Below are 11,079 nucleotides of genomic sequence, written 5' to 3'. Positions count from 1 at the left end.
TTATTTTATATATTTAACATAATGTTGACTCTGCATGTCGAATTACATTAGCACCTGTATGATTTTTATTTACCAAATCGTATCATTAAAAGTTGACAAACGTTGCTTTAAGTGTTTGCAACATTTACAACACTCTTTTTTCCCGATTGTGTGTAATTCTCTAATAAATAAATAAGATTAAAAAAAAAAAAAAAAACGTTAGCGGGGTCGAGGATATCATATCAGGCTTGAATTTATAGCTTTGAACTTGAGTTGTTTACTATGGTGTGTAATGTCAGCTGGTAAAAGCTTGTGATACCACTGTCGGAAGATGATTTGTTTTCTTTTTGTGTATGCCACGTGAGTTTTTTACTTGTTTTATGGCACTAAATATCTTCTGATATGAATTTCTGAATCAACTGAGTAAAGTTTCCCAAATATTCATCAGCGAAGAAAAACACTGAACGATCCATTAGGAAAGAGAGAAGTAAAAATGAATCTTCAACCCGCGTATACACAAAGTGATAAAATTCAGTTGATGTCGTCTATAGCAGGGCTGTTGACAACTCTGTTGTGTGCAATTTTAAAAGTTCCTCAGATTTATTTTTTAATAAAAAGTAAAACAGCAAAAGGAATTAATTTGTTGAGTCTTCTTTTGGAATTGTGGACGTAAGCACATTCTTACTCTTTTTTTTTTCTTTTTTTTTTACTTATCCTGGCATATCATGTAATTCGTAACGCATAAATCATTAATAAGCATGATATATAAGATTATGCAAACCACGTTTATGCAGTTGACTGCTTTTGATTCTGCACGAGCACTCAAAAAAATATATAATTAGAAGGATAAGCAGTTGTTGCAGAACACATCATCATTTGTATTATGGTTGTTGTTATTATTATTATAACAGGGACACTTTCATGTAATCCATTGCAGGAGGTCCACTTACATTTCACCATTCATGAATGATCATTCACATAATACCTGTCACACTAGCCTTGAACCCGTTAGCCAACGAAGCACATAACTGACTCTGGCAACCAATTCCAATCATTTGTAACACTAAAAGCATAAGATCTAGTCCTCATATCCTTGCTAACTACACTGTTACTCAATTCCCCTCTCATTCTTCAAATTCCTTTAAAGTAACTCTCTAATGTTTTTATCATATCCCCTCATTTTTGTGTTTGGGTTTGAGTGGGATGGGAACTGTTGTTATGCCACTGCTTTTCCTAGTCACTAAAATAACAATTTTGGTGAAAGAAGTCAATATGATAATAAAGTCAAATATTGGAAATATTTGGTTAGGGCTGGGAACTGTTTTTTTTTTTTTTCCAGGATTCATTAAAAAAATTAAGTCTTTAGAAACATCAAATTACATACCTAGTCTACTAAGCTTAATGGACATATGCAAAACAACTAGATTTAACAATCTTTTAAAATCTTAACATGCTGGATTCTGCCAAAGGTGACTATTATTCTCCCACTATGCTACTGCATAAATGAAGAGCAACATGACAACTCTTGCACCTAAGTGTCATGAAGGGGTGAATTCTCCATGCTTGCTGCGCAAGCTCATTAATTGAGAAAGAAGTAATATTTATTTGTTAATAAATGCATGCATTTATAAGCATTCCATTTAGGCTTTTATTTTTGTAGACAGAAGACGTCTTAAGCTTGTGTGGCAATAATTGAGCTTTGCGTTGTATATCGAAGGCCGATGCTTGCTCGTCTAGTCAAAGCTACCTTGGCTTGCTCGTTTGTAGGAGCTTCCAGGTCCTACAACCGAGCATGCATGAAATCACAGTGCAGCAGCACTGTGATTTCATGCATGCGCATAGCCATTTCACGTCGTCTCACTCTGTTGCTTAAACATAGGCCATATGCAGTCAACATTGCTCTAGCCAGTGAGCTTCAGTCAGCCTTTACAAGTGTGCGTGTTGCTTGGGAAAATTAAGTTGCAACCAACTTTTTATGATGATGTTATTGATCGGTTCATAAAGAAGAAACATAGGGTAGAATTTGTATTCAAGTAGCTAAATTGAAAAAGATAGAATATCATTTGTAAAATAAATGTTGTATTTGTATGATTCAATGTACATAAATTTCTAAATATATAGTTTTAAATGGTCAGTAATTCATTATTCTGCTAATCAGGCTTCAATCACACCTCTCACTCCCTGAATGATAACAAGAGCACGTGTGAATTTCAAGACCAGCATTTACCTCTAGTGTCATGCAATCTGCTTCTATTTGGCAAGACCACCAGAAACATCTAGATTTATCAAATAAACTTGAGGTTTGCATTATTCTTCCTACTTCTACATGAATAACTTTATGTTGATAAAAATTTAAATATACCCACTTAAATTGATATTAAGTACGATACTTCAAAAGAAAATAGGAAATCAGTAGTTTCTCTCGTTAACTATTTAATTATTGTATTATTTGTGCATATAGTGTTATTTAATCATAAGAACACACGCAATTTATAGACAAAAAAAAAATTACTAGTTGGGGTGGTGTTATTGGTGGGCGGTAGATGGCGTTGATGGAGATGATTCGTAGTAGAGGTTAGGTGTAGAGACAGTTGTAGATGTCCTCCCGCGATGAGTCTTCGGACTCCTTGGAGGCATCAGGAATAATAATAATAAGTATAATTAAATAACACTTAATTGTTATAATTTGCATAACACAACTTCATTAGAAACTCTTCACTAGTATGAGTAAGTAATCATCAAAAATTATACATGAGATGCAACAATTCTTCCTTCTCTTTTAGACAATAATTATAGCACACTCTCAAATAAGCATATTTCTAATAATTATTAATAATGTTTATTGTTCTGGGGTTAAAGTTCTTTAAGCTTGATAATTTTCAATTTTTTTTTTAAGTACTCTCCAGACACCATCAAGTTGTTTGATAATTTTGAAAGAAAGGTAGCATACTTGAGCAGTCTAAGGCGCTGGTTAATGGCAATGGTTTCTTCGGAGGCATGGGTACAATTCCCACCCCTGCCTAGTATCATTTTTGCTGGCCTGGTTGGCCAAGTGGTTAGAGTATCCTCTCTCCAGCCAAAAGGCTGTGGGTTCACATCACGCCATGGTCATATTTTTGGACTCTGCAGAGGCATTTGATAAGCAGTGCCGCAGCTAGAGCTGTTGACGCCCGGGGCAGTCCCTGAGTTTGCCACCCCTCTCAATACACACCAGAAATACTACAAAAAGTCAAAACGACGTATGGGAAAATAAATTAAAATAATATGTTTATTTTTTAAGTAAAACTTTAATTTCAACATTCTAAAATATTATTTTTCTTGCTTTTCTGTTAGCAAAATCGTAGATGACATTGGCAAAGTCTATTTCATAGTAATGGTGGTAATTCTTAATCAAATTTTATTTAGAAAAACTCTTATCACAACTAGCAACACTTACATCAATTGAGAGGAATATTTACAGTAGTGTTACGATAATTGGAACTGTGTTCTCGACACTGTATTTTAGAATTAACTGCAAAAGTTCGAAAAAGGTTCAAAGTGCAGTGCAGACCGCCGCTCTGCCCCCCCCCCCCCCCCCCCCAGCTACGCCACTGTTGATAAGTCGCTACATTACAAGTTGCTGTATAAACTGGAGAAGATTGGTATGGAAAGGAGTTTGGTTCTCTGAACAAAACAACACCAACAAGTTGTTTGGGTCATTGTCCTAGAAAAGAATGATAATATGCCACAGGGTTTTCTTTGGACCCACCTCTTCTGTTTAATATTATTTTGTTAATGATATTTCATATGGATTAACAGGATATTCACTTATTTGCTAGTGATGCAAAGTTAGGAAGGGTTATAAGGAGTGGTGCTGGAGATAACTCCCTTCTGGAATAATTTTAATTTGGACAGATGGATTACAGTTTTAATGTTGACTAGTGCAAGGTGGTGCATTTGGGAGTGCAAAGGTATAGGCTGTTTACTATATTAGTGTGAATGCTTCAGCAGGCAGACATGATTCAAGATCTGGGGATCTGGGGATGTTAGTTTGAAGTTCAGAAGAAATGCAAGTGTTTTTGAAAGGTATGCATTGCTGCTGTGATAGTGACCACACATGAACTATTTTGCTCAGATTTAGTTACCTAGGTGTGAACTAGGCGATCAAACACCATACCTTTACACAACCTCCATTATCATGGAAACTTAGGAGAAGGTCCAGAGACAGATGACTAAGGTAATATCAGAACTCAGGAATGTTGACTGCGGGAAGAGGTTGAGGAAATGCACATTTATAATTTTGTGGATAGGCAGCAAAGAGATGGTATGATAGAGATGTTTAAGTTGGTGAGGGGATTTTACAGGATTAATTAGGATTGATTTATACTTAGAACAAATGATGAGAGAGGAAAATGATAGGACAACTTTGAAGATTGTGTAACGGTGTGGAGAAGTGAGGAATAGATTTTTTATATAAAGAATCTTGAGAAAATTCTTTGTTGTGAATGACAGCAATGCAAATGAGGTTAAAGTTCAATATAATATATATTTTGTCAACTGAATGTCTCATTCACAATGAGTTTGATGCCAAAAACCCTACTATATGGATCAAACATAATGTTTTTTTGTTCCACAAGCCACATCAGGCATTCTAATAAGCAACTGAATGCATAGTTTTAAAAATGTGTACACTAGACAGAGAGAGAGAGTGTGTTTATTTGGATTAATTGAATGACAAATATTATTGTTTTCTGTTTTATCACACACAAATTGTAACTTGTTCTGTTATGTTTCCTATAGATATTCTATTTTCCTTATTTCAGGATTTGCATATCATTTTATTCATCAAGAAATACATTTATGCTCAAAATAAATAAATATAAACTGCTTTTTTTCCCTTACCATTTTCATACTTCAACACTAAATGACAAAATTTCAAAAATGAAAATAACCAGTATTAAGGATGGTTATCGGAAGCAGTTGATGTGTGTCAAGAAATATGAAACCAGATGAAGCATAAATGGCTTATGAAATTTTATGTGAATCCCTGCTGCCACAAGAAATTGAGTTAATATCAAAAAAAAATAAATAAATAAATAAAAAATCAGCTAACGCCTTTTTATTCCCGTATACGGGAGTAGGCGAGGCCATTTAGCCCTATCTAACTTTTGGAGACTGAGTGGGCAGTTCAATCTCCACTGGTACCAATCAGAGATAGATGGCCCAAGGCTATCACTAATTAAGCAGTACACAGTGAAGAGAGACGGCTCAAATGTGCTGCCATCTCGTGGTCCCTATCCCTAACACAATATATTTATTGTCTGAAATAATGTGGGTTCTACGGTCGATTTTCTTGAGTTTACGGGAGGAAAAACCTGCTTGCCCGTGCCAGAGATCGACTAACTCGGGAATCGGTCGAAGAAAGGCTTAGAAAATGTTCCTCCAGTCAGCGACTAGACTTGAACTTAAGTCTGACTTCAAGCGACCAAGCGCAGAGGACGCAAGCGCCACTTCCACTGAGCTACACAGGCCTCTGAGTTAATATCTTTTGTATTTTTTATAATAATTTTATATAATTTATAGAATAATGTAAATCATATAATCAGAGGAAGCTTTTCTACTTCCCAAGGTAACCTAATTTTCATAATGAAAGAAATTTTGTTCTTTTATGTGTGATGCATATTTTTTTCTCCCACTTTCAGATATTCAACAGTTGTGTCATATGCCTATGCCCATCATTATCCATTCATGTCTTATAGTGAATATCCCTGTCTTGTTGTCCAAGGTAATTCATTGTGCATTTATTCTGTTTGACAAGTTATTCTAACAGTTTTTTTTTTTTTTTAGATATTCTCCTTAAGTCTATGGATACATGAAAAAATAATTTTAATTTGACCAGTAAAGAAATAATTGATTATATTTGACAAGAAATTTTGTTCATGAAGAACACTTTGACACTTCTTTGTTAAGTATAATATACTTTCTGACCTAGCAGAAAAACTTGCTACTAAAAGTAATAATAATAATTACCCTACTTTCTAAAACAAAGCACAAGCAAATCTTTGTTTACAAACTTTCATAATACGAACAATTCTTACTTATGAACACAGCACAGGCGAATAAAATGTGACTGCAGTTCATTTACAAACACAGGCCCTCATGATTATGAGCATTTTACTATGCCTGAAGTTCACAATACATTAATAAGTTTAACAATATATCCTGTGAAAAAAAAACAAATTTAGCTTTCAAACATTCAACTTACGAACACATTTCAAGGAACATGTGTTTGCAAGTTGAGGTGTGTCTGTAACATGGTATGCAGTATGGGCTTCATCAAGGGGAGTAGGTATGGGCTACATACCATGTTGGAGGAGCTGTATTAGATAAGGGACTTTGGGGTGATGATTAATGGAGGCTTGAGGTTTAGGGGACATATCTCAAGATAACCTGGAGGATTGCTGCAGTACTGAGGACACTGACCAGCAGAAATAAGTTGTGGTCCATTGTATAAAGCCCTGATCAGGCCACACCTGGATTATTGTGCTCACATTTGGTCAACAGGATTTGGAAGGTATAAATTAATCTTGGAGAGGGTGCAGAGGTGGATAACTAAAAGATGTTGGGACTGTGAGGTTAGACTGGGGACATGCAGACTGCAGAGTTTGGTTGAAGAAGTATTATATGATTGAGACATTTGAACTGTTAAGGAGGTAGTTATAGGATTGACACTGAGAGTTATTTCATATGGTGAGCAGGGATTGGGGGGGCATCCCTGCAAGTTGTAAGTGGGAGGATGAGGAGTGGCTTTTTTTTTTGCACTTGTTGGACCATGGAATGCATTGCCAGATAGGGTGTTGTGAGGTCATGAACAGTGAATGAGTTTTGCGAGTGTTATGATTAGACTTTATGTTGTTCAAAATGGGTTCTCCATGATGAGTTACGACTACATGGAAGGCCTGAATAATAATAACCTTCATCGGATCAAATTATGAAGTTCTTGTTTACATCAGCAGTGTTACAGGCCTTCTTGTTATGCCCAAGGGTCTGCCACATACAAGTAACCTAGTGTTCTAGAAACCTACTTATAAGATGGTTAATCCTGTATTCATTTTCTGCTCTGTCCATGAATTGCACATCCTTCTGGCTAGTTTGTCTATTTTTTAGAAATGAAAAACCCTGCCACTTCTTCATGAGACCAGCTAACTTACCTTCATTTGAAAAGCCATGATAAACATTTTCTTTGCATCCAATATGGGATTCGAACCTAAATCTTTCAAAACCAAAGGGCACATTGATGCTGACTGAGTTACAAAAGCTCAGTCAGTATCAGTGATTGGGTTTTAAGCTATAACTAATCAGTAAGTTAAAAATCCATAAAAGTGAGTGTTTTTTTTGTATTTTGTTTTTGAAAACATGACAGTAAGAAAACAAGGAGAAATAAAATTACATAGAAGAAAATACATTAAAATACAGTTGAGATGGTAAAGCGAAATTTTGCTCTTTTAATGCTGTATGGTTATCAAAAGCAGAATGTATATTGTAGTGCTATCCCTTTTATTTACTCACTTTATTAGACTCATAAACTTAATTCAATGGAAGATTTATTCCATTGCTGTATTAAAACCCAGAGGACTTGTTTTTGAGCATATTTAAACATGCACAGATAAATTTTGAATTCACACCACAATTTATTTCCATGATGTATGATACAATTATTTTTTGGGAGCACTTCAAAAAATTTGAAGGAAACAAGAGTTACTTCCAAGCCAGACCATTTTTTAATGATCTGAGTAAATTCCTTCAAATATCTTTACTGTCTAAAGTGGTATCTACAGGGTGTTCGGGATAAATTTGACAGTTTCGTAAGGAAAAAGAAAATCTTCTTTGTATCTATTAAATTTAATGAATTGACAAAAAAACATTACAGGCAGAGTTAATTACAATACTATCAACAAGATTTACTCAAAATAACCACCATTAGCATCGATCACAGCTTCAATTCTGCTTCGGAACCTCGAACAAGCTGATGCTACAGTCTCCCTGGGAAGGGCCGCAAAAACTGTTTTAATTTTATCCATTAACTGGGCTTTTGTATTACTGGAAGTGCGATTGGTGTCTTTTTCAACTGCGCCCCATACAAAATAATCCATGGGGTTAAGGTCTGGGGAGTTTGGAGGCCAAACATTTGGACTGGTGAAGTTGTAGAAATTTTCAGACAACCATTTTTGACTTTTCCCAGAGGTGTGGCAAGGGGCCGAATCCTGCTGCCATACATACGGCCTACCATTGGCTACCCTTGTTATCCAGGGCTTGACTACAGTTAGCAACTCCACGAACAAAGCCCGAATTCCAATGCCAGGGTTCTTCAACACCTGTTCCTGCAGATTTGCGAGGAATTCTGCTGTACGAACGCAATCAGATCGTCTGCTAGGGATCTTTCTTCTTGCTACATCCTCGTAGTCACCATTGCAAGTCTCTAGTTCATGCCTGATTGTTTTTACTGTATTCAGGGAGCATTGGGCAGCAGTCGTAATATCCTTATTTTGATGGCGGGCACGAATCATCATGATACAAGTTATTCTCTTCCATGATTCAGGTGGGTTCCAGCTATCCATCCTTTCTGACATCTTGTATATGAATGAAGAAGGGTCCAAACTTTTAAATGAAGAGAAGTGTGTGTTAATACATGTAACTTATGGAAAAATATAATTAATTATAAATATGTCAAATTTATCCCGAACACCCTGTATATAGCACTGTAAAGTTTTTCCTATATTTCTGCAGTATGTAGAAACAGCATGATCAGGGGAAGCCAAGTTTGCTGTGTTATATGAAATAGATATTATGTTTGTTGAATGTTCTGTGTATTCCAATACAAAGAGTTCCTGGCATGTGAGATTATTCTAATATGTGTGTACTATTGAACAGCTGAACACCTGTAAATTTTACCTTTTAGGAAATACTGTATAGAGGGTCTAAATGATGAGGAAGAAAAAACTTTGTTCACTGAGTTTGCAATTGAACTGTGAATGGATCATAAATTGCTGAACATGTCTTAACACATTCATTGCCAAGCTGAAAATTGGAATTTTGTGTGGTGGCCAAATTTTTTTTACTTGATAGGTACGTCCATGCGATAACGCGTGATCGGCCATTTGGTGAGAACTTGCATCACGCGATATTGCGTGATTGTCAATGAACGTGTTAAGATTTACTGGTGCCATTTCTGTTGAACAGTAGCCATGGAACTATCTTTGAAAAAAAAAAGGAAGAACTGAATTAGGGAATTATTAGTGGAAGCAGAGAATACTGGTTTACACAGATCATCATCATGACCAGAAAATCTCTGTTTTTTTTTTATTTTTTTTATTAGTGATATGAATGACTGAAAGCTTTTTTCCCCCATGTGTGAATGACTTAATTTCCAACTATAGCACGCCCACAGTTTCGAGACCCTTCGACACTTCTGCGCATGTGAAAAGAAGGAGAATCCATTCCCATTATAGGGTAATCAATCTGTCTTGTGGGATGGGTTGTTTATTACTACATGTCGGAAAATTAACTTCTCTTTTATGATCATTGTAGTTTTTAAAGTAATAACTATTTTGCTTGCATAACAGTTGGAATATTTTACGTATAAAGCACATAAATTCACATGTTGGTGACCAACTCGTGCATCGCCTTATTTCTTTCTCCCCTTCAACATGAATGGACTCTTCTTGGCAGCCTTCCAATGACAGCTCTCTATACTGTGGACGGACTATAGCAGTGTTTTCCTTTGCACTTAATCTAACGTTTTGCCATGGTGAATATGTATAATAGGTTCTCTTGTTTTAGAGAAAGAGCAGCTCATTCTTGTGTTCATTTTTAAATAATGACAACAGGAGCAAATGTATTGTGGGAAATTATTATTATTATGTGACACCTCCCAGGGAGTCCAAAGACTCATCGAGGGAGGGCACCTACCTCTACAACTCTCCGTCTCCACCACTCAGTCCACCAACTACAACAAACTATAACTACACCAATGCCATCTACTGCCCACAGCATGATTGGAACCTGCAGCCTTTTGACTGGAGAGTGGATATGCTAACCACTCGGCCAACTAGGCCAGCTGGTTGGCCAAGTTGTTTTATGAAAGGCTGCTATTTTTGAATTGTTGTTCTTTCTGGTTACTGATTATATCATAAGGGGGAGAAGTACATTCATGAACACAAACAGTGAGACATTACTGTCAATTCTCCTCCTCCATTTAGTTTAGTCAATTTCTGCATCAAAAACTTAGAAATCAAAGATCTCAATACAGTTTGTCATATTATAGCAAACTGAGAACCTATTATGAGAAGTTGTAACTAGTACAGATTATATTCATTTCATATTTGTTAAAATGTTTCCTGCATAAGTAATGATTAAGCTGACAACTAATGGTGCTTTATCATGTGCATACTTTATTATAATAATTGAGTAAAAAAAAATTTTTTTTGTTGTTTTCAGATGTATTCCTTTTGACTCTGATACTCCACTATAGTAGGTTGCTGAATCTCATCTGGTTTTTTTATTTATCAATGTATCCTTCAGATCTGATTTTAATACTTTAATTTTTAATCAATTAAAGGAAAAAACATTGCACTTTATTCCATTTATTCTTTTGTTAACAGAAATTTTGAAGGTGATGGTTTTCTTTAGTACTAAAAAATTACCCATTTTGTTTAAAATGTGATTTTTTTTTTTGGATTAAATGTTGATTGTTGATGTAGATGTTTTGAGTAGAGATTTCATTGTGAAATTTCTTCAGTTCAAGGAATAAATATATTTTATCATTAAAGCTAAAAAAAAAATACTCATTATAACCACCACCACCACTAGTATTTTTTGTCTATAAATTGCATGTGTTCTCAAGGCCAATTTATCTGTTTGCAGGATGAAAAACTCCTGTTTCTGAGAGAAAAAATCCCTGCTATTATTAATAACTTGTTTTACTTTGATTATTAGATTCCCTTAATGAGCCATAATAATATAAGAAAAAAAAATTATTTCCAAACTGATATTTAGCAAATCTCATCCTCAAATATAGACAGTTATGATTAACTCTGAACAGGGATGGATATTCAGGGTGTG

The 11,079-nt window shown here is 35.3% G+C and overlaps 1 protein-coding gene across 1 annotated transcript; it reads left to right on the top strand.

The window, feature by feature from the left end:
* Positions 1-287: 287 nt before the first annotated feature.
* Positions 288-10,559, top strand: LOC150101110 (solute carrier family 66 member 3-like). Its single transcript, XM_090402165.1, has 3 exons — positions 288-648; positions 5,661-5,743; positions 10,456-10,559. Exons 1-3 carry the CDS (start codon positions 473-475, stop codon positions 10,557-10,559), a joined length of 363 nt encoding a protein of 120 aa, XP_090258291.1. The 5' UTR covers positions 288-472.
* Positions 10,560-11,079: the final 520 nt, after the last annotated feature.

This window comes from Typopeltis vanoorti, chromosome 12 (genome assembly GCF_054136105.1).
Source record: "Typopeltis vanoorti isolate ZY-2024b chromosome 12, IOZ_Tvanoo_1.0, whole genome shotgun sequence".
NCBI classification, from domain to species: domain Eukaryota; kingdom Metazoa; phylum Arthropoda; class Arachnida; order Uropygi; family Thelyphonidae; genus Typopeltis; species Typopeltis vanoorti.
This window is presented reverse-complemented; position numbering and strand designations above follow the sequence as displayed.